We start from the raw sequence: 25,129 nt of genomic DNA, 5'->3' as shown, positions 1-25,129 counted from the left end.
GTTTCATTTCCCCTTTTTTTTCTGAAACTTCAAACTATTCACGATATACATATTTGTGCCTGATATTTCAGGGCGATCCTGTATGTAAGGATAGTTTATAACACTCCTTAAGCGATTATAGTTTAAAAAAATCGTTCGTCTATATGAAACAGGTTGGAATGGAAATGATTCACTTATTATTTGCGGGCAAAAATTATAGATCCCATCCAAACACTTCTCTTGGTTATTTCGTAGCACTACGGGGCTGTTTCACCATCCATTGATTAGCGTTAACCGACGGTTAAATGTGATGCCGTCTCCGTTTATTCGAACAAAACAAATAGAGACGGCATCACACCTAACCGCCAGTTAACACTAATCAATGGATGGTGAAACAGCCCCTAAAACTATTGATGAATTTCTTTAAACTTCGCAAGGCCCAACATACTGGATGAAGGACAAACGTTAGCCCGTATCAACTTGATTGACACTAAGTTTCAAATAATTACATTGGAATAGTAAAATTAACTAAACCGCATAACTCACGTCTTAAAAACATGGCAACATGTTTCGGACTATACCGTAGCCCTTCCTCCACATGCCACGGCGGCATTGTCGAGCTAAACTTGATTTAAGTCGTGGGTAATTTGGTTTAATTCACTATGAGTTAGTCTCCCGATAGGGTAAATATTATTATGATGACTTGGGTCTTGCAAGGTTAACTTTTTAATTTCGTTTTTTTTTTATAATTCACACTACACTGAATGACGACTGACTGCCGCATTGACTTCTACAGTTTGCTTATCACTACGCACATTGTTATCAGTTGATAACATTGTTTCTTTAATTTACGTAGGTATGAATGGCAATCAACAGGTATTTAGTTTATAGAATTTATTATATTTCCGGTTTAACGTCTTAATTTAAATTTAAACTTCACTGTTATTCGGTAATGGCACTGGCTATTAAAATATTATTTTAAGTTATCATCAACTTAACAATCCTACTGACATTATAATAGACTTTAGCCCCGGCTTCGCACGCGTAACCCACTATAGTACTTTTCGGTTAGCTTGGGTACGGCGACGTTTGCTTTTTTTTCATTCCACGCCATGAATCACATTTAATCTTGAAATAACAAATAAATATATATCTCTATGTAGCTTAAAATATTTCGTAATAATAAACACAAATCACTTAAAAATATAATATTTAATTATAAAACTAATAAGATAAATTTTAATCTCGTCAACTTACATCGCGTAAAACGGAACTCAATTACAATAGAGCTTGACTTTGCTTATCGACCGAATCGATTCCACAATCTTGTCAAATCGTTTGACTCGCATCATCTGACAATTAGTACGAGAGCGAAGGTCCTTAAATGCGTTTTAGTTTCGAGTGTTTCGTATTGCTTGATGTTTTGAACTGTTACTTTGTTATTCAATTTTGTTATCACGGTTTTTGTTAATTTTTTTACCGTTATTAGTTTTGATATAGTGCCAAAGAAGACCGCATGGTTTGTGAGATCCCGCAAAAACACCCGCAGGCGAAAACTAATTAAAATATAAATACTAATAAAATCGATTACACACCCTTAGCATATTTAATCGAGAATCGCAATAAATCGATTCGAATTTACGTTGTCGCCACCCTTTAATTGCTTAATGACATGTGTCACCGTACCCAACCTATCCTAAAAGTATTATAGACCCGGCAAATGAATTAAATTACAGGACTTAATTCCCGTGGTTCAAATACCCACGCCGAATTTGTGGTCTCTAATTCTTCCTAGCGGTTGAAATTTTAAGGGGTTTTATCCCGATCCTGGGGGAATATTGAGATAAAAAGTAGCCTAAGCGTGAATGAGTAACAAACATACATTACACAAACTTTTACATATTGTAACATTAGCAGAATTATCATCATCATCATCCCAGCCTATATACGTCCCACTGCTGGGCACAGGCCTCCTCTCAGAACAAGAGGGCTTGGGCCATAGTTCCCACGCGGGCCCAGTGCGGATTGGGAACTTCACACGCACCATTGAATTGCTTCGCAGGTTTGTGCAGGTTTCCTCACGATGTTTTCCTTCACCGCATAGCTCGTGGTAAATTTCAAATGTAATTCCGCACATGAATTTCGAAAAAACTCAGAGGTGCGAGCCGGGGTTTGAACCCACGACCCTCTGCTTGAGAGGCGATAGGTCAAACCACTAGGCCACCACGGCATTATCTTTATGCAAAATTGTGTGTGTGTGTGTGTGTGTGTTTATAAATTTGAAAGTTTGTCAAGATGTTTGGATGTTTGGAGTGTTACTCAATCACGCAATGACGGCTGAACGGATTACATGAAACTTGGCGTACAGTAAAGCCGTGGTGGCCTAGTGGTTTGACCTATCGCCTCTCAAGCAGAGGGTCGTGGGTTCAAACCCCGGCTCGCACCTCTGAGTTTTTCGAAATTCATGTGCGGAATTACATTTGAAGTTTACCACGAGCTTTGCGGTGAAGGAAAACATCTTGAGGAAACCTGCACAAACCTGCGAAGCAATTCAATGGTGCGTGTGAAGTTCCCAATCCGCACTGGGCCCGCGTGGGAACTATGGCCCAAGCCCTCTTGTTCTGAGAGGAGGCCTGTGCCCAGCAGTGGGACATATATAGGCTGAGATGATGATGATGATGATGGCGTACAGTTAATCAAAGTTCTGCATTGAGACATGGGATACTTGATATCCCAGTAATGCATTCCCGTGGGATAATATTTAAACAAAAATAGAGAGCGCTGCCCAAGAACGGTGACGTACCTCAGCTCTCAAGATGACGTGACATGTTAACTTCGTTTGCAATCAGTAGATGGCGTTGTGCGAGCGAACGTTGTCCTTTCAAATTGTTTCCGTAACCTTTTTCAGGCCGAACTCGACATATTTATTTATTGCGTTGCCATGGTAACAAGAATCGTGTAAGTAAACTGTTGTCGTTGAATATTTCAAAAATTGCACGGGCTTCAAATGCGGACGAAGCCGCGGGTTAAGGCTATGCTAAATAAAACTGAAGGTTCTCGAATGGCGTCCGCGGACCGGGAGACGAGCTGTCGGTAGGCCTCCAACAAGATGGAGCGACCTGGTTAAGATCGCGGGATCGCGGTGGATGCGGAAAGCACAAGACCGGTCTGAGTGGAGAGCCTTGGGGAGGCCTATGTCCAGCAGTGGACGCCTTTGGGCTGACATGATGATGATGAAATAAAACTGCTGGATCGGTTCTGAATCTCTGAAATAAGCTATTATTCAATCCATGAAATAAAACCAATTACCTCGCTAGTCTGCGACTACTCATTCAAGACAGTTACATCTGTGCGACATGTGGATATTTTAGACAAAAAATGTCAGGCACTGAAGACACAGACACGAGACAAGATCCGTTTTAAGGAACACAAACACATTTTCACAACACTTTTTTTTTAACCAACTAAGATTAAATTATTAAAATCCAAACGTCAACTATTTAATATTACGCCTCGCTCGAACTTTCAGAACTCATCGCTTTCGAAGGAGGTGAGAAAATGGTTTATCTTATAATTACTTGTTGTGCAAGATTCATTGTTTACAGATTAGGTTTGGGAATGTAGGGCACCGATAAGGGAATGATAGCGAACCTTTTTTTATAAATTCATGAGTTTGCTATTCGATTATTTTAGGCGTTTATTCTTTATTAAGGCATCGTTTAAAAACGCGTCAGTTTAGTGTGGTGTGGTGGTGGTGATAGTTGGGTTTGTGTGATTTTTGTGTGTTCTTTCTTACAGCGTGGCGGTGGAGGATCTGAGGCTGCGGGTGAGCAAAGTAATTGTTTTAGTTAAAAAACCGCATCAAAATCGGCTCATCCGTTTTGGTGCTATGATGCCATAGACACACACATAGCTAAGTCAAACTTATAACACCCTTTTTGCTTGGGGGGGGGGGGTAAAAAAGGCCGATACGTACCTTAATCCTTCTGCTCTCAGCGTCGTAACTTCTGTCATACGTGTTGGCGTAAACTGGAGAATACTGCGGATTCCTGTCAAACGCAGGAGAAGGCAAACATGGCTTCTTCCCATTACTAAACTCCACTTTCCCATACTCTTTACCCTCATTCTTAGCCGCAAGATTACTCTTACACTCATAGTTTTTCTCTTCACACGCATTATTAATTTTACCATAAATATTATCAGTTTTTATCTCATCATTATTAACTTTCTTCAATTTAAACTCGCTTCTTGTATTCTCGTCGAAATTCCGCACGATATCGTCTATTTTAGTTTTGTTTCGTATAGCGACGTTCGCATAAGACCGGTTTCTTTCTACTGCATTGTTGTCGTTAAGTACTATAATTTTTTGGTCAGTTTTCCTCATGTAGTTAGGGACGTTTCGGCCCCCTAACACGTCTTTCGCTGGAGTGTTGACTGTCAAAGAATTTGAGCTGAATACCTTCGGCGATATCTCGTTATCGTTGGACGTATAGAATTGGCTCTTTCCTATCTTCTGCTGTTTCGCGTAGTATTCGAATTTTGATACCTTAGCCATGATGCTTGACGTTTTTGGCTTGCCCTCTTGTTCTGAATCAGATTCTGTTTGGTAAGGCTTTTTGGGGGCGACTGGGGGTTTCTTTTTGGCTATTTCATTGAGGGTAATGTCTAGTTCTTGGTCGAGTTGGGTGAGGGCGCTGTCTTTGTATATTTTATGTATGTTGGCATTCTGGTAACATTGGTTCGGGTCTTGGTGGTAACCTGTTGACAAAAAACCGTCAAATGAACATCAGATTAACAGTTCTCTAGTTTTACAAGGAGCGGAAAGAAGCGTAGCGTGATGTATGAACGTATGTAAGAGAAAACATGAGATGCGAGTGTACGTGTATATAGAAATAATGAAAAAGAAAGAATGACTAAGGCGCAGGCTGATTTTATTTTAAATCAAGAACGGAAGAGATTGCTTAGCGACGGAAGAAGAAAGACGTGATTTGATTTTGCTTTTGTTTCTTGGACTTTTAATTGTAATTTTTTAACATTTAGGAAGTGGTTTTTCTTCAAATTTACGAACCCACATTTGTTTGAATTCAAGACAATTAAAGTAGAACTTAGCTTACTTTTTGCTGGCAAAAGAAAAGGGAGGTCTAAAAACGACTAAAATTCTGCTTACGTAATTAGGGCCGGATTTAGGGGAGGGCATCCGGGGCTACAGCCACGGTGCCTCCACAAAAGAGGGCCCCCCCACACTATTGAGACTTCGTTTTTTTTTATTCCGACGTGTAAACACTAGTAAACAACTTTTCCTTTGATATTTTTTTCGCTGTTTTACCTTTACATATAGAAATTTGTATAATTGTTAATTTTATTTGGAAAATAGTTTTTGGGGGGGCCTCCACTCCTTTGTTGCCCCAAGGCCTTCCAGACCTCTAAATCCGGCCCTGTAACACTTGCATGAACAACTATTAGCGGTAGCCTAATGGTTTGATCTACCAACGGATACCTTTAGGTTGGCAACGCATCTGCAATCCCCCTGGTATTGCAGATGTTTATGGGTGGTGGTGATCTTTTACCATCAGGAGACCCACTTGCTCGTTTGCCATCCAGTGAATAAAAAAAAAAAAAAAAAAAAATGGGGTGGTACTGCACGAGCATGTTTAATAAGCCAAGATGAATACTTGAATGACCCAGTTAGATGTCATACCAGTTTGTCCGCACTGCTCGTTCGGTTGGTACTGCGCGGGCGCCATTGACACGTGGGCCGAAGGCAGCACCGACTTCATCAGCTTGGCTTCTTCGGGGTGGTTGAAGCGGAGGTAGTTGGAACGGCCTATGGTCAGCATGCTGCCTGGAAACGGAGATGTAAGATAAATAAGGCATAAGATGGTCATAAGTCAGGCATAGGTGGCGCTTAGCGACGAAAGACTTGCTTAAGTTGAAAATAACTAGACTTGGATTCGATATAATGAGGCCATGTTACGTAATTTCAGAGACACGGTCGTTTCACCACTTCTCTCCGTCAGACGTTACAGGCAGAAAAGTAAATCTCTATGCCGAAAAATGTTGAAAAATATTTGATTAGTTGATCGCAGTCTGGCCAGTACTTAGGTAAACAGTAGGCGTTGTCCGCATGGTATAGACAGAACAACATCGCACCTCCCTCCGAAAGTCTAAATTCCATCGTCACCGTCAATCTCGATGAATAGCAGACTACCACTGTATGTTTTCTTCGCCACTTCCTGCCACGTAGAGTGGAATTGTGAAATCTACTTCCGTCAGCAGTGCTTTCACACAAATATCACATCGGGGGTTTCAAGAAAAGCGAGTATTTGGACCAGCCTAATAAAAAACTACCTTGCGAGAGCCGTGTGGGTTTGTCCACTGTAGGAGTGTACACCCTCGCGCCGGGTACAACGTCACGACCCCGTGGGAGTTCTCCACGCGACAGTGCAGCGGCGCCACGCCCAAAGCACGGAAAACGATGGCTGTTGGGGCCGAAAGGTTCCCGAATGGAGACGGTAGATCGGCAAGCGCAGCGTAGGACTTCCGCCAATGAGATGGACGAACCTGGTTAATGCCGCGGGTTCACGATGGAAGCACGCCACTTCCAACCGAGGAAACTGGACGTCTATGGGGGAGGCCTAGTCCAACAGCGGATGTCCTTCGGCTGTTCGGCTGATATGATGAGAATGGTAGATGGCACAGAGTCTGGTCAGTGGGTTAACAACAGACGTTTGCTCTCATGGTACTATAAATTAAAGTAATACCTTGCGAGAGACGCGTGGGCTTATCCATTGGTACGAGTACAGCGTCCAGGAGTGTACAGCCTGGTTAATGCTGTGGGTTCACAGTGGATGCTGGCCGCTGCCAACCGAAGCAACTGGAGGTCTACGGGGGAAGCCTAGTCCAACAGTGGACGTCCTACGGTCAACGTAGTGTAGTCTGTGCGATGCAATCTATCAGTATGTTGAGAATTAGACCGTACAGATGTTGGCTCTCATGGCGCGGCGCACTGGATCACGCACAGCTGCTGCCGGTGCTGGGGCAGGAGCTGGTAGGACGCTGTGCCAGGCAGAGGCAGTACCTTGTTGAGTGCCAGCTGGAAGTCGTGCCTGGATGGGTGGTAGACAGAGGCGGCTGTGTCCAGCAGCCAGCTCATAAATTAAAGCAATACCTTGCGAAAGCCGCGTGGGTTTATCCACCGGCACACCGTCTAGGAGTGTACACCCCCGCGCCGGGTACAGCGTCACGACCCCGTGGGAGTTCTCCACGCGGCAGTGCAGCGGCGCCACGCCCGTGCCCACCACGTATATATCGCATGTGGGGTCCGAGCCGATGGTGACGCGTCCTGGAAATTGAAATAGGAATTCGTAAAAAAAAATACAAGCGCTTTGAGTTAAAGCCGCGGGTTCAGGGGCAGGGGGCCTTACGTGTAGTTTAAAGAATACCACAGCATGGTGCGATTCGTTACTCAGTTTCTAATACATTATAGAGTAGGGACACTTTATATGTACAGTCAAGACCCTCTTAGGAGCAGGCATTTTTATTGCATGCATATTTTAAGACTTCATTGGCCTTAACCTATACCACAGATTCTCAGCGTGCGCATTTTAGTACGCTAAAAATAATTATTAGGTGTTAATAAGTAAAATAAAAAAGGTTGGATAAAATCTCAAAGAAGTGAGAAAAATTATATATTAACTTAAGGTATCGATGATCGATAGATTGGTGTGGTACCCTTACAGTAACTATGCTCATACCATACCTTGTTTGATGGGATGAAGGGTGACCGCTGTGCTCAGACGACCGGTCCCGAGGCTCACCAAATGGGGTGTGTTGGTCGCCACTCTGCAATAATTAATAACTACAATTTAGAACATTTCAAATGAGGTTCTCTATCGTTTTCCCGAATTTCACATGCCATAACGTATCGTTTTACATTATTTTCATTTGTCATAAAGTAATTTATTTCTGAAACAGTATTTTGCATTTGCTCAATTGCATTCTATAAAATATTATTAAAAATCCTGAACACACGATTCTATAGATATATTTTACGGCAAACGTTGGTATGGCAAGTAAGATTATGGCAAATGAAATTAAGATAAGTGAAGTAATTCGTTAAAATTATTACAACCGTTGAAACCGTTTAAACGTTAGAATAATAAGTTTCTGTAAAGAAAGGAAGTTTGTTTAATAAATAACACACAATATATAATAATTATATTATATGTAAAAAATATTTTTTAATGTAAGCTCAATATATGTACGAGTAGGTATCTAAATGAAATGATGACAGGACACGTCCAAAATCAAGAGGCAAATGCTGAGCTGGCAACACCGACGCTCTAAAAAATATGTGGCTATATATTATGTGAATGTGACGTTAACGATAAATGCTTTTACAATAAAGAAATTAAGTGTCCAGTTCATAAACATGTGATCAAAAATTTGATCAAAAATATCTGAACACGACTCTACGCCGATAACAATAGAGTCGCGTTCCGATATTATTGATCAAATTTTTGCTCACAAGTTTATGACCTCGACTGTGCCTAATCGATCAATGCTTGACCACAGCTAAAAGTATTTTTGTGTAAGTTTTTAGGAGACTTTGTTTAATCTTTACGAAATACTTTTTACCCAAAACTCTATTAGATGTGTTGTGTAGCACGTGGCATTTCCTACCAATGTTTATTTACATCGGCATAATTTGTTCCCGCGCAGGAAACCGCTATTCTGGGTGCGCGTGAGTTGATCGTTTGACGCGCTCCTTTGGACTCATAAGGCATACAAAGCAATTCCATCCTTAATCGTCAGTACAGTCAATACAATAGGTATTATTACTGCAATTTTCTCCCGTCAGAGTGCACCACTAGCACAGAACCGTAAACAGTTTTTTGAGTATCTTAAATGCCATACATAACAATATCAAAAATCCCAAATCAAAAATCTCCAACTATTCAGTTTTTCTTTTAAATGTATTTTATGTATTTTTGTTTTGTATAATTTGAATTTTACAGCGCATTGGTGTTTAACTGTAATGCTGCAATTTTTTGTTGGAATAAATAAATAATATTATTTCAATATTTTTTTTGTAAATATACCTCTATCGTTATTATCGATGTAAATATCAGGTTATTTTGTTACTAATAAATATATCATGATCATGATTTTTAAAGGTAAGTACTAACATACTCTTCGGTCATGATTTGTCATGGCGACTGTTGTACAATAAAAAGTTTACATACATACAATTATATTAGTAAGGATTTTGCTATCCATTTAGCTAAGAGGTCCATCAACGGGAACGAAGATGACGATGAAGTGAAGAAGTATTTATTTAAAAAAATATATAATTCAAACTTTTTTTTGCTATCTATCCATACTTTTGTAGAATATGCATACCATCCAAACTACATTTCCGTACTTAATTCCAAGTAGTTTCATTAACCGTTGAGCGAGTTCCGTCCTCAATACTCAATACTTTATTGCTCTTCCACAATGTATGGTTACAGCTCTCCTGTGATGGTCCTGCGCAGATCTTGACCGGACCACCAGAATTTAATTACCATGTTATTGTATTATCATCGGATTTACATAAGTATGCAAAATCTCAGCTCAATCGGATACCCGGAACTGCCAGGAAGTATTCGAAAAATGGTTTGCAAATGTTCAGACCACATACATTCTGAAGTCAAATGAAAGCTTGTTTCGTAAACTCCCGACGCAAAAAGAGGGGTGTTATAAGTTTGACCGCTATGTAAGTCTGTGTGTGTCTGTCTGTCTGTGGCACCTTATCTCTTAAACGGGTGGACCGATTTGAATGCGGTTTCTTTATTTGAAATCAGGTTTTCTAGAGATGTTTCTTAGACATGTTTCATGAAAATCGGTACAGCCGTTTTTGAGTTATTGAACTTTGAAGTGACAATGTCGGGGTTTTTTCCATCTTTTTGCTGGTTAGGTTATCTCCTGTGCGTGTGGTATAGAGAAAGATTGACTTAAAGCCTAAAATAGTTTACGACGCTTGGAATGCGTTAGGAACAGACAGACGGATAAATAACAAACACCATTAGTGTCAGGCTTGTCCGTTGAAAACGCAAGTTTACGTTGCAGTGATAATAGCTTCCAATACTCTTCCTATCTTGGGATCCGCCGGCGGACCCCCAAGAGCCTAGGAATAATAAATAGGCCTGTGCCCAGCAGTGGGACGTATATAGGCTGGGATGAAAAATGAAAAATAGCGAAGTGCCACGACCGGTAATAATCAACGAAAAGTTTCGATAGGTATATACGTATGTTTGATGTTTAAGTTTCAATTTGATTCTAAGCAAGACCTGCCTAAAAGCTCAATGCTTATGGAAAGAACAATATTTAATGCTTTAATTTTATTTTTGTTTTCATAAAATATTGAGTTATAGCGATTATTTACAATTATGTCGAAAACCGTAATCAGAGAGCAGTACTTTAGGTATCTTCTTCTCTTTTAAAATATGGCTTTTCTGTCCTAATTAATAGGACAATTTCGCCAGTGTCAAAGTACCTACTCTCTTTGAGAGTGACGTTGTACGGTGATTGTAGTTTATGCAACTTGATAGTAAAATTCCAGAAACCACGTGGAGACCACTTGCGCATTAAAAAATGTCAGACACGAGAGCAATATAGAATTTTGTGATCACTGTTCACTGTTAAGGTTAATCGCCGCATAAAACACTATCAAAATTATACTTCAACTAGCCAAAAAAACAGAAATAGCAAAATTAGATATTGTCTACATCCGCCATGTTCGAATGCTAAAAATCGAATCCCTTTACTGGGTATGCTGGTCACATTATTTTTACATTTGACATTTCATACTGTCACTATAGTCTGTCTCAGAGTATAGCAGTAGCAGGGATTTTGCACGGAGTGCCCGTTCACTGGTAGAACGAATTAGCACCCATTTAGCAATGCGTAGGTACCTATAGCGTTACAGTGTCGCATGTCCTAGGTATCGAATGATTAGGATCGACTTGCAACTGGTTGTAACTGGATATGATTGGGAACTCTTAAATGGTGTGGGCTGTATCGAGCGAAGTAATGAGAAATAGGTCTATGTATGTAAGTGTGTATGTAAAATCTTTATTTTACAAAAGAAAAGAAACAAAATACAATTGACAAACTTTGCGATACTTGTACAAAGGAGAACTTATCCCTTTAAGATATCTCTACCAGTCAACTTTTGAGTGGACGAGAGGAGCAATCAGTTGGGGACCTTTTTCATAAAAAAGTAGTAAATAGTAGTAGCTTCACTTCTATCGTAAGGTCATAACACTAACCTTAGTAAATTAATCATCCCAGCCTATTTACGTCCCACTGCTGGGCACAGGGCTCCTCTCAGAATGAGAGGGCTTGGGCCGTAATTTTTATGCGGGCTCAGGCGGATTGGGAACTTCACACATACCACTGTTGTGTTTCGGCGTGGAGAGTAAGACAGCCGGTGAAATTACTGGCACTTGAGGTATCCCATCTTAGGCCTCTAGGTTGGCAACGCATCTGCAATACCGCTGGTGTTGCAGATGTTTATGGGCGGTGGTGATCTCTTACCATCAGGAGACCCATTTGCTCGTTTGCCATCCAGTCAAATAAAAAATAAAAAAATACCATTGAATTACTTCACAGGTGTGTGCAGGTTTCCTCACGATGTTTTCCTTCACCGCTCGTGGTAAATTTGAAATGTAATTTCGCACATGAATTTCGAAAAACTCAGAGGCGCGTGCCGGGCTTTGAACCCACGATCCTCTGCTTGAGAGGCGATAGGTCAAACCACTAAGCCAACACGGCTAAATTAATAACCTGTTTTTATTTAATCTGACTGAATATTTTAATAGTACTGTGTACTGTGTCTATGGCGGCTAATCAATCTAATGTCAAATAAAAATACGACACACTCATGTTATAATATAAGTCAATTTGACAATCATTAATTCAATGATAAGATAAGGACTTTAATTAGATAAACATCAAAATCACTAAGTGGTATTTAATAAGACATCTGAGTCAGTGACCGATATGTTGTATCAGATCAGATCATTTTATAACATTTTGTTCATAGGTTTCTCAAATGTAGCCAAAAAGGCGCAAATTGCTTCCATGCAGTGACTTTCTGCATACTTAAGCAGATATAGTGACTTTATTGTTAATAGCTTGAGTGACTTAAAGTGAATAAATATTATCAATATTATTTGAAATCTAGCCCGTTACTGGCTTCAATTTAGGCTAGGCTTATGCAGGTGGTAGGACCTTGTGCAAGGTCCGCCCGGATTGCTACCACCATCTTGCTCGCTAATCCTGCCGTGAAGCAGCAGTGCTTGCACTGTTGTGTTTCGGCGTGGGGAGTAAGACAGCCGGTGAAATTACTGGCACTTGAGGTATCCCATCTTAGGCCTCTAGGTTGGCAACGCATCTGCAATCCCCCTGGTGTTGCAGGTGTCTATGGGCGGTGGTGATCTCTTACCATCAGGACACCCACTTGCTCGTCTTTGAAACCCCGACTTTGTCACTTCAAAGTTAAATATCTCAAATACGGCTTCACCGATTTTGATAAAACATGTCTAGGAACCATCGCCGGAAAACCTGCATTCAATTAAAATAAAACGCATTCAAATCGGCCCACCCGTTTAAGAGCTACGGTGCCACAGACAGACACACATAGCGGTCAAACTTATAACACCCCTCTTTTTGCGTCGGGGGTTAAAAAAAGGCTGCGCGTTAAACGGTCACGAATACGATAGATAGTCCGACAATATTTAAAACCGATTCAAACACAAGTATCCTTTACGCGGCACATAACTGTGGAACGATGACTTCACTTTATTAGCATAACGCCTTATCGGCTTCGTGGTAATCGACTTTATCTGGCATGCGGTCTGTGGGATCCTCTGGAATTTGTATGCTAAAAATCGAATATAGAAAACATTTCTGCTGGAGCAGTCGTATTCTAGTTTCGATTTTCAATACCCGACGCAAAAAGAGGGGTGTTATAAGTTTGACCGCTATGTGTGTCTGTGACACCGTAGCTCTTAAACGGATGGACCGATTTGAATGAGGTTTTTTTATTTGAATGCAGGTTTTCTAGGGATGGTTCTTAGAAATGTTTTATTAAAATCAATTCAGCCGCTTTTGAGATATTGAACTTTGAAGTGACAAAGTCGGGGTTTTCAAACTTTTTGTTGGGAAGGTTATAAATAATATAGGTATATATGTATCACGGGACCCAACACCAAGTAACCCACTAACAAAGTAAGCAAAGCTTGTGTTATGTGTACTAAGGCAGCGGATAAAATTACCCGGTAATTAGCCGGTGAAATTACTGGCACTTGAGGTATCCCATCTTAGGCCTCTAGGTTGGCAACGCATCTGCAATCCCCCTGGTGTTGCAGGTGTCTATGGGCGGTGGTGATCTCTTATCATCAGGAGACCCACTTGCTCGTTTGCCATCCAGTTGAATAAAAAAAAAAATAACGTGGAAACATACTTAAATACATATTAAACACCCAAGACTCGAGAACAAACACGTATTTTTCATACAAATACCTCCTTCGACCGGGGATCGAAGCCAGGACCTTAAGCAAGCTTCGTAGTCAGGTTGTCTAAGCTGGGTCATCCGTTCGTCTATCAACCGGTTTCTCTGTCTATTAATAAACTATTTACTTAGTTATATTCGCGTAAACATGTTTATTAGGTACATATTTTTCTATTAACTAAAATATTTTTCCTCATTCTAGTTGTCATAAAAACCCTACGTATATGAAATCGTGCAGTTTTGAGGATTTTTGTACATTTCATCTTGCATAAATTGCATAATGCACTAGATTAAGTTAAACTAGGTAGGTACAGTCAGCAACGAAGATACGAATACAGCCAAAGCGCCAAAAATATGTATAAACGACCTTAATGTTCAGGCAATAAGGTCCTATATACATATTTTTGGCACTTTGGCTATATTCGTATCTTTGTTGCTGACTGTAACTGTCGTCTGCCTACTTATGCAAATATGAGTTATAGAGTCAATGTTCATACTGTATGGCAATGATGGTTTTTATGACAGGCTATAGTTGGCGCTAGTATAGAGTATATGTAGAGTCCGTTTGTTTGACAACTTTAGCAATTGTGTCACTTAAGATTGGTTTTTTGGAATCTTTTTGTATTTTTTATTTCAATTCCAAATTTTTACTTTTACGGTCATCCCGTAAAACCTAAATTGAAAATACAAACTGAAATATAGATGCACAGAAAAACCCCCATCCATCAGTGACGCTGACCATCCATCAGTGGTGTAGCGGTATAGCACGCGGTACGGATTACCGAGGACCTGGGTTCGATTCCCAGTGATGGTCTTATTTTTCTGTTTTTTCTGTGCATCTATATTTCAGTTTGTATTTTCAATTGTGTCACTTGTTGGTCAAATAACTAAATGCACCAATCGCTAGTATAACTAGTGCCATCCACGAAGACGCGTGATTTTGTCATAATTAGACATTAACGACATTGTGGCATTTTGTTGTTGTTGTTGTTTTAGACGACCAGATGGCCTAGTGGTTAGAGAACCTGACTACGAAGCTTGAGGTCCCGGGTTCGATTCCCGTGTCATGTCGGGGCAGATATTTGTATGACAATTACTAATGTTTGTTTGGGTCTTGGGTGTTTATTATGTATTTAAGTATGTATCTATATCTATATAATTATATTTATCCGTTGCTTAGTACCCATAACACAAGCTTTGCTGAGCTTGCTTTGGGGCTAGGTCAATTGGTGTGAATTGTCCCTTGATATTAATTTATTTATTTTTTATTTATTTATTTATTGTAGAATGACACATTCAGTGAATGACTCTATCTACCTATAACGACAAGAAACATTTTTTTCGTAACGGGACAGATTAAAATAACAATTCTGGAAAAAATACTCTTTCGAATATAAAACGTTTTATTATGGTTTTATGACAAATCAAAATCATAACAAATAAAACATTTGGAACATTCATTTCATTGCAGTCTATATAGACCCTTCTTACGAATGGATAATCTGTCAATTTAGGTAATATAGCAGAGCGTCTGTAGCTATATTATATATGCTAAGAGTATAAGTTATAGACGGTAGTAGTGCCGTATACTTGTGGCGGTAGAAAGAGACGGTGTTTGCCATTGTGACTACGAGCGCGTAATTGCTAGTAATTTGAATTTATATCAGGTAAAGCGGTTATTTACTCGGATATACAATGCACATGAGTCAGGGGACATATCGCACTTTCTCGAGCGAGAGTGGGTAGATAAAAGAGAGTAGCTATTTTGGGAGAAGAAATCATGGCATACATTTCTAGCATGATTCATTCCTTTTAGTGTTAGCAAAACTTGCCGAGGATACTTAAGCGACTTTTTTTATTTATTCGACTGGATGGCAAACGAGCAAGTAGGTCTCCTGAAGGTAAGAGATCACCACCGCCCATGGACACCTGCAACACCAGGGGTAATGCAGATGCGTTGCCAATCTAGAGGCCTAAGATGGGATACTTCAAGTGCCAGTAATTTCACCGGCTGTCTTACTCTCCACGCCGAAACACAACAGTGTAAGAACTGCTGCTTCACAGCAGGATTAGCTTGATGTGATTACGTGGTAACTTTTTATTTGCGCTTAATTGTACCAGTCACCTTTGTAGTACTAATGTCATGTTCACTTCTTTTGTCAAGGAAGTCATAGCGAAATTGATTATTAACAGGTTCCACCCAGGATTCAGTTTGTTGAACTGTATCTATTGGGGTGGAGTTCAAAACTTTGGATCATAATTGAATGGTAGTTAAAAACCATATTCCTCTCACAAACGAAATGTTACATTACATATTAATTTTAACTACTTGTTTTAAATTTCCAACTTTTTGAACTGCCATTGATGTAGAAACGTATATAAAAAATACAGTCAAAGATAAAAAATACTCCAGATTAGTCATTCGATACAAAAATAGTTTGTAATATGAATCACGCCTGGAAACCGCGTCATTATAAAATTGGAAGCGAAATAAAATAAAACACCGTGGAACTATCACTCGCTTCACGCTACTCGATTGTGCAAAGACTATAAAATTAACACAGACAGTATACAGCCAACCACGCAGCATTAGCGTGCCGTCCCCCTTCAAAGTCTCGCTTGAGAAAGAGACGGCACGCTAAAACTACACGGTTAGCCGCATAATGCGTACGTAGCCTTAGGGTCAGTTCACACCGAGACGGGACGCTGTATTTTTCAGTAAAATAAAATAAAAACGTATATATTTATCGACTCACATTGAGAGAATACTTCAAAACCCGAGGGTAATTAACCTGAAAGGTGTAGAATGGTACCTCGTGAGGGATAACTTGTTTATAAGGGGTGAATTTTTTAGTAAATCAAAAAAGATTGGAAACCAGAATATGTCATATTCTCTCAATGCAGTGCTGAACGTCTCGTCGCGTGTAGGTATGAACTGAAATAATAATATACATGTCGTATACAATGATTGTATAAGACAGTATACTATTACAAACGGCATCTTTTCGTATATCTCGTCATCAACTTATCTAGACTTCAGACTACAACACAGTATAGCACAGCGTTACTGAACCTTGAGTCGCGACCCGAATTCGTAAATATGCGAAACAAATGAAATGCGAAACAAATGAAATGCGAAACAGATGATATGCTTAACAGATGAAATAAATGCCAAGCAGATGAACTTAGCACAAACCAATTCGTGCCAATACTTTAATACTAAAGAGACATTCGCTTCTATGCATTCATTCATCATCTCATTTCCGGCCAATAAACATCCCACTGTTGGGCACAGGCCCAATGCGAGTTATGATCTTCACACACCATGAAATTGCATCGCAAGTGTACATATAATTCCTCATTATAGTTTCCTTCAATTCAAGGTCGTTAAATATTCAAGAAGTTTGCCGGCATTTATAAACAAATGTGTGAGCTCTATACTACGAAGTGCAAAATTCGAACTTCGTATCATGCCGTCTCGCTGACGTTAATATTAGGTATTTAATACGGGAGTGAGCGGGATGGTACAATACGAACTTCGATTTTCGAATTTTGTAGTAGCCCCACACTCCCTCAGCTTTCGCATCTGTTATCGCTGATCTTTGACCGGTCCCAAGAATAAACGGCTGGCAGTGCGTCGACCCCAGTTGCATCAATTTAGCTTAATTGTTACTGCATTCGGTGGAACTGTTTATTTAGTCGGCTAAACAGATTAGAACAGGCGAAGCGTTGTTGTAAAAAAAACGCTAGCTCCATAATTTATTTTAATATTCTTAAATACTAGCTGTTCCCCGCGACTCCGTATGGGTGGAATTCCTTTATCGCTAATCCCGCGGGAACTATGCAATATTCCGGTATAAAAACTATCCTATGTCCTTCCACGGGACTCAAAGTCAAATACCTGATTTCATCTAATTCGGTTCAGCAGTTACCCGTGGCTTCACTCGCCTAAAACCATTATCCGCCAAAATTTTACTAGAACATAGTATACAACATGTTAGTTTGCAAGCGTGTATTTGTGTATGAGTGTGAGATGAGAGCGTACCCTGCTTTATCAGGCTAAAACAGCTGGATGGATTTGGATTACAGCCTGGATTATAATTACGTCTAAGTAATGAGAGTAATATCAACTGTCATATCACACTGCCGCGTAATGCCACACCATACATAACACGGATAAAACAAGCGTCACTCTAAACATAATCGGCACAAAATACAGATAGTTCAGAAGACAATCTCCTGTATGTACTTCACTTTTCATACCTACGCTCGGCGGTCGCTCTAAGGTTGTCAACTATGGCTTATGCACCAAAAAACTATCGTGGTAGTGGCTCTTATCTGGTTGTTTGATTTATTGTTGAGAATGAAACGGGAAGAATAAAAAAATAACTAAAATATTTTAAGTTTAATGTCATTGTTATATTATAAATTTGTCACAAAAAATATCTTGCGACGATTTCGTTATTGGCGAAATTCACGATTATTTAATTTAAACAACCGTCCACGAAAGTTATAATAACTTTTTTTAGTTGCTCTATTATGACACAAAAAGTTCACATACGCGTGTCTCAAGCGGATGGCACTCGCGCTCGCACTGGTCCCAGCCGGCCCGAGATACCGTGTCCGTGAGCAGTGTCTATGTGTGCGTTGCTCGAGCGCACTTGTATGGAGATTGACTTCTGAACTATCTGTGTTTTGTGTCATCGGTGTGTTCGGTTCGATCGTTTCGTACGCATGCAAGAGAGGCTCTTCGTCTAACTTCAGTGCAATGAAAGAAATGAAAGTATTGCTGACGATGTTACAGAAAAGACATAGGTCATCTTATTATATTATGTTATGATATGGCATTACATTACATACAATACGAAGCACCGTTGCGTATCTCTTCTAGATTAACACTGTATAATTTGTATCCCGAAAAATTTCGCAGGGCAACGACTAGTCCATTCCAATCCATACTAATATTATTATGCGAAAGTGTGTTTGTATGTTTGTCTGTCTTTCACGTCGAAACGGAGCGACGGTTCGACGTGATTTTTGGCATAGAGATAGTTTATGGGCCCAAGAGTGACATAGGCTATTTTATCCCGAAAAAATGCACAGTTCCCGAGGGAACACCACGCAATAACCGAATTCCACGCGGACGAAGCCGCGGGCAAAAGCTAGTATGTTATAAATCGGAATTTGAGTTCTGTTGTATACAAATGATTATTCAAAGGGTATTGATAGGAAAACTAAATTATAATATTTTACGTAAGAAAAACTTGGCGGTTGGAGGTCAAAATTCCTAAATTCGCCTTTACGTAATTATTGCCCCTTAGACTGCGTTTCGTCAAGAGATGTGCGCATATCGCGCGGTAAAAAATCACTATAAATCCAATTTTCAACCGATTTAAGTTTTCACTTCGCTAAACACTGTCTGTACCTGTACATCTATATTTTCATAATAATATTAAGATATGGTAAATTCAGGGGTTGTCAAATAACGTATTTTCGAAAAATAAACAGTACTTTCTTTTTTTCCTGTTTTAAAGACAAATTTTTAGATGCTTCTCGCACAAGTTAAAAATTTAGTTTAATTTTTAAAAACCTCACAGACCTCGTCAGATTCAAAACTAAAATTAAGATAAATAAGATATATAAGGAGGTAAATTTTTATTAAATGACTATATGTGCTGCAGGTACTGACTTACTGTGTTCTAGTGTTAGGCAATGTTGATGCTGAAAACAGTATTTTACATACTATATTTTAGTTCAAGAGTAAAAAGTATAATGTAGTGAAAAACAGTATAATACTGTTTTTAACAGTATAGTTGGCAACCCTACTCGCAACACATCCTCCCACCTCTCCGGTGAAAAATCAGCCACATGACAGCGCACCCACGAGAAACCAAGCGGTTTTTCATCAAACCGTTCCCGCTTCAAAGGTAAGTTATGATTTCTGAATAGTTTATTTTACTAAGCACTTCTTTTGATGTGTTAAAAAACGACTTCCTCCCAATGTTTATGGGTTGAGTAATACGCGAGTAATGTTGCGTGTGCGGCGGGTAATGAACGTGTCTGTGGTCAGGAATATAGCGGGACTCTAGGGTCCAGATCAAGAGTAACTCATACGAACTTAAAAAAATACTATTCTATTTAGTGGCTGCTTCACCACCCATTGATTTATTTTATTTGACGGATAAATGTGATGCCGTCTCCGTCTATTCGAACAAAAGAAACAGAGACGGCATCACATTCATCCGTCAGATATATTTAATCAATGGATGGTGAAGCAGAGGGTTGGTTTATCAGTTCGGTTATCAGAAAATATTGGACACGTATTTATTCTTTGCTTGACAATATAATCACCGCGTCCGCATGTCCGCCCAGCCGCGCGCTTGACAAAAACTGCATAGGCACCCCAGTACGAACTGTGATTAGCAACACCCATCATACGTCGAGAACAGACTCCATACGGATGTATTTACCTACTACCTAATAACTGTCTCGCAATTACCTGTCATGTTCGCTATGTGATTTGTTTACGTAAAATCCAATAAGTACAACAGAAGGTTATTTCTAGAAACCCTATGAAGACGTTGGTTGATCACGTCAAACAATATAAGAAGAATAGTTCTGTACTATGGTTTTTCTTATAAGTAATTTATAAATGCGTGCGTTGATTTGTAGCTACGTTACTCATCATGAGTAAACTAGTTACACTCCTTACAAGTGTTACTCGAGTCAAATTTATTTTCACTCGAACACCAATTTAACAAATTCACTCGAGTCACTCGAGTCAAACACGGCTCCACAACAAAAAGTTGGAAAACGCCCCGACTTTGTCACTTCACAGTTCAATATCTCAAAAACGGCTGAACCGATTTTGATAAAACATGTCTAAGAACCATCGCTAGAAAACCTACTATAAAATAAAAAACCGCATTCAAATCGGTCCACCCGTTTAAGAGCTACGGTGCCACAGACAGACGCACAGACATACAGACACACATAGCAGTCAAACTTATAACACCCCTCTTTTTGCGTCGGGGGTTAAAAACTCCACAACGGTCTATAACACCTCCTGTTCCGTTATCTATGACCGCACACATCATACTAATGTAGGTGAAAAACTTAAAAAAACTTTCCATACATATAAACCAGAATGTTAATTTCGCTCGAAAAAAAGAAAAGAAAACCGATCTTACGTTGTAGGTAACGTGTCTCATTAAAATGCAATCAACATAGTGGTCATTCTGTACGATATCAAAGATGACGATAATTCTGTATATTAGTTAGATATTTTACGATCACAGATTTTATGTGTCTTCTGTTTCCTGCAAGTTCTCAATGGAATCTATATAAAACTCGTTTACTAGACATTAGAATAATCAATGAACGCAATCATCATGAATATTTATCAATATCAACGTATCAACACGCAGTTTTTCCGGTTATTTTAAAGGTCAAGGTCACATGCTGTTCTTAATCCAAGTATATTATATAACTTGTAAGTTATTTATAGAAAAAAAGCTTTTCTACGATTGTAGAAATGTAGATATACTCAGCGGCCCAAAATTTGGCCCACTCAACATAGTATAAATTACCTATTATTGCATACATTTGAGGGCCAGATTTATTGCCGCTCAGTATATTTTTGTTACGAATTTATTAAAGCATGTTCGAGTTACATACTCGTATGTGCGCTCAGCCAAATATGTGGTCAACCACCCTAAAGTTGATAATCGTTTGCATGTCATAAAACAAAAATGCCAAAAGACGTATCTGTCAACTTGAAAGTTCGACTTTAGCGACATACTCGTATTCGAATGTTTGTTCTCGGGTCTTGGATGTTTAATATGTATTTAAGTATGAATTTATCTATATAAGTATGTTTATCCGTTGCCTAATATCCATAGTACAAGCTTTGCTTAGTTTGCGACTATGTCAATTGGTGTCAAGTGCCTCATGATGTTTATTTATTTCTCTCCCCTCTTCTTTTTCAGGCTTTATCTATCCACTGCTGGATGTAGCCCTCTCCTAATCTCCTCCACTCCGTCCTATTATCCGTCTTCCTAAGCCAGTACGGTCCGGCGTAGCTCTTTATATCATCAGACCATCTCATCTGGGGTCTGCCTACACTTCTCCTTGTGGTCCGTGGTCTCCACACCAGCACTCTATGGGCCCAGCGGTTATCCCCTCGGCGTGCCACATTCCCTGCCCAGTTCCATTTCAATCGTGCAATGCGTACCAAGATGTCTGTTGCTTTGGTGCGTTTCCGTTTTTGGTGGTTTATTTATTTATTTGTATTCATTCGATACGAACTGGTTGAAAAATTGATAGGCCACTTATTTGGCTAATGGTACCTCATGTAGTTTAAGAATCCGAACATTGTTTCTAAAACTATACTATATTTTCGTAAGATAGGTAAGTATAAAGTTCGTGACCCTTCGCCCTCGATTAACCTAACCTTGGCATCTAAAACTAACGAGCATTTCTTTATGGTCATAGCATGACTATAATGGCCGAAACTGTGTGTATCTGTACAACAATACCATTTTTCAAGGTTGCGTTACGTAAACACTAACATACCTACATCTGTCGCTTACAAAAGTAGACCAGTTGCAATGAGAGATCACTCCATACTAAATAAGTATCTATTCCTACTATAGTGGTGACTTCTGTGCAATTACCGTGTGTTTGTGCAAGGCAATCATCAAAATACATGGCTGAAAATACAAACTGAAATATAGATGCACAGAAAAAACTGAACAATAAGACCATCACTGGGAATCGAACCCAGGTCCTCATCACCACCAGTGATTGACCATCAGTGGTGTAGCGGTATAGCACGCGGTACGGATTACCGAGGACCTGGGTTCGATTCGCAGTGATGGTCTTATTTTTCTGTTTTTTTCTGTGCATCTATATTTCAGTTTGTATTTTCAATTTAGGTTTTACGGGATGACCGTAAAAGTAAAAATTTGGAATTGAAATAAAAAATACAAAAAGATTCCAAAAAACCAATCTTAAAATACATGGCGCTTCTAAAGACCTAATCAGGATAATGTGACCATTACCAACTCATTTGGAGGAGAAAAGTCCTCGAGTGGCGACCACGAACCGGAAGACGAAGCGCAGGCCTCCCGCTAGGTGGACTGACGGCATCATGACAGTTGCGGGGAACCGATGAACGAGTGGCGAGTTGGGTGTACTGTCGTCTGGTCAAAATATTTTTCGTCAAATTTCATCTCCCAAGAAACTTATCGCAGTAGTTTTATTATCAGAAGCTTAAGAGTCCTTTACAAAGTTATTTTCAAGGTTATTGAATAATTACCTACGGTTATTTTAGCTTTAACATCCAAAGGAAGGTTGAGGTTAATTGTATAGTAACGTTTATAGTAACTACCTTCACCTTACGAACCGGCCATCTGTTTATCGAGCTCATTACGTTCAATACGCGTACATTACAATATCAGTTTATATTAACTATACTTTGTACCTATAGGGATTCCGTACCGCAGTCAACAGAACCGAAACCCTTATAGAATCACTATGTTGGCCGTCTGTCTATCAGGTTGGATGGAATTCTATAGGGTCAAAAACGGAACTCCACGCACTATTGCATAAACGTTGCAACATATACAATCTATTATAGCTGTTATAGGGCAGACGCTACGAAATTCGTAACGATTAGACTGCACCGTTCGCGGGGACCGTTTTATCGAATCAAGTGTGTGAAAACTGTAAAGTTTTGTACCATTTTTTAAAACTGTAGGTACCGTCGAACGAATTGTAAGTCAAAATTCTAATAGACAAATCGGAACGGATGGATTGGGGCTAATTAAACCAACCGCTATCGCGTCGTCGGTCGCCATCGGAGCTGAAATGAAGATCGCTACGATAATCTGTAGCGTGTGTGTGGCGTAACAATTTACGACAAATCGGATCTGTAGGATTTTTTGTACCTTGTGCAGATCATGAATGCACAAGGTACGGCCACCCAAGTCCTGCTAGAATGTCCCTATACTGTGGCAAACTGCAGGGCACTTCACCTCGAGTCACCGGGGTCGTTCCAGAAAGTCATCGGAAACGTGAAGAGTCTGCTAGGCTTCCTCCAGGAGGCTTGGCATCAATAGTGGCCACAGCTGAGGGGCAATTAGGCTGCGACTCCACTGAGGCGGAGACGAGCGGAGCGGAGAGGAGACGTGTAGGGATCGACCAATCATATTAGTTGAATCTCGTCTCCGCCTCATTATCATCAGACGTGTAGGGATTGGTCGATCCCTACAGGCTACACTCCGCTCGTCTCCGCCACACTGGAGCCGCAGCCTAAGTCGTCGAGTGGAAACAGCCCGCTACTACCTCATGACTTCATTGTCTAACCCTCTTGGAATCACAATACAATACAATACAATAACTCTTTATTGCACACCAATACAGTAAACAGTACAGAGAAAACAAGTATATACATAGAGATTACAATCGTCTTCACCACTTCTTTCTGTCACATGGTACCATCAGCCAAATAAGTGGTCTATCAATTTTTAAACAAATTCCTATCAAATGAATATGTCACTAAAGTCGAACTTTCATGTTGACAGACACGTCTATTAGCATTATTGTTTTATGACATGCAAACGATTATCAACTTTAAGGTGGTAGACCACATATTTGGCTGATGGTACAAGAGATAGTGGATGCGATCGCCAACGTCGCGGTAGACAACACGGCCTTTTATTTCCATTAACGTTGCGACATCGTATTTCCAGCTTCAGTGTGGACGATCTTTTGTTTTGTTTTTGCTATTACGTATTAAAGAAGCGCAAGCCGTTTAACGGTCATCATCACCAAGGTCAGTCTTGTACAATTACGTATAATAGCAAGTCATTTGTGCAAGCAAGAGGTAAAAAAAACACAAATCACTGACGGAAGCTTCTCTGTCAATGTATGCCATTTTTAGGGTTCCCGAGCCAAAATGGCAAAAACGGAACCCTTATAGTTTCGCCATGTCTGTCTGTCTCTGTCTGTGTGTCTGTCTGTCCGTCCGCGACTTTGCTCAGAGACTATCAATGCTAGAAAGCTGTAATTTTGCACGGATAGGTATATAAGTAAACTATGCCGACAAAATGGTACAGTTAAAAATTAAAAAAAAAACATTTAAGGGTTCCTCCCATAGACGTACAGTGGGGATGTTTTTTTTTCTCATCCAAGTGTGGGGTGTTGTTGGATAGGTCTTTTAAAACCATTAGGGTTTGCTTTGACGATTATTCGATTCAGTGATTTTTTTGCAAAATATTCAAGTTTAAAGTGCAAATTTTCATTAAAATCTAAACCGGTGGGTGGAATAATTTGAAAAAAATCAGAATAATATCATTTAATATGAGTGAGTCTCACGGTAGTATAATATCAAACTTTCAAGGAAAACTATAACGGCTAAGTTTGATTGAGAATTATTAGTAGTTTATAATTAAAATAGCAGCCTAAGGTATAAAATATACCTAAACTTGGAAGATTCCGTATAAAATACGAAATCCTTAGAAAAATATTACTATTTTTTTTCTTAATGGCTACGGAACCCTATTTTGGGCGTGTCCGACACGCTCTTGG

At 39.7% G+C, this 25,129-nt stretch overlaps 1 protein-coding gene across 1 annotated transcript in view; it reads right to left on the bottom strand.

Annotated features, from left to right (window-relative positions):
• The window catches only part of LOC141444268 (uncharacterized), a 119,012-nt gene that overhangs the window by 46,620 nt on the left and 47,263 nt on the right, over positions 1-25,129 (bottom strand). Inside the window, exons 3-6 of the mRNA XM_074109759.1 lie at positions 7,739-7,821; positions 7,148-7,321; positions 5,678-5,821; positions 3,956-4,737 (exon numbers count right to left, since the gene is read on the bottom strand). Of these exons, the coding sequence (XP_073965860.1) occupies positions 3,956-4,737; positions 5,678-5,821; positions 7,148-7,321; positions 7,739-7,821 (1,183 nt within the window). The remainder of the gene's footprint in view (positions 1-3,955; positions 4,738-5,677; positions 5,822-7,147; positions 7,322-7,738; positions 7,822-25,129) is intronic.

This window comes from Choristoneura fumiferana, chromosome 29 (assembly GCF_025370935.1).
Source record: "Choristoneura fumiferana chromosome 29, NRCan_CFum_1, whole genome shotgun sequence".
Classification (NCBI taxonomy): Eukaryota; Metazoa; Arthropoda; class Insecta; order Lepidoptera; family Tortricidae; genus Choristoneura; species Choristoneura fumiferana.
Note: the sequence above shows the minus strand (reverse complement) of the source record. Positions and strands in the feature narration are given on the sequence as shown.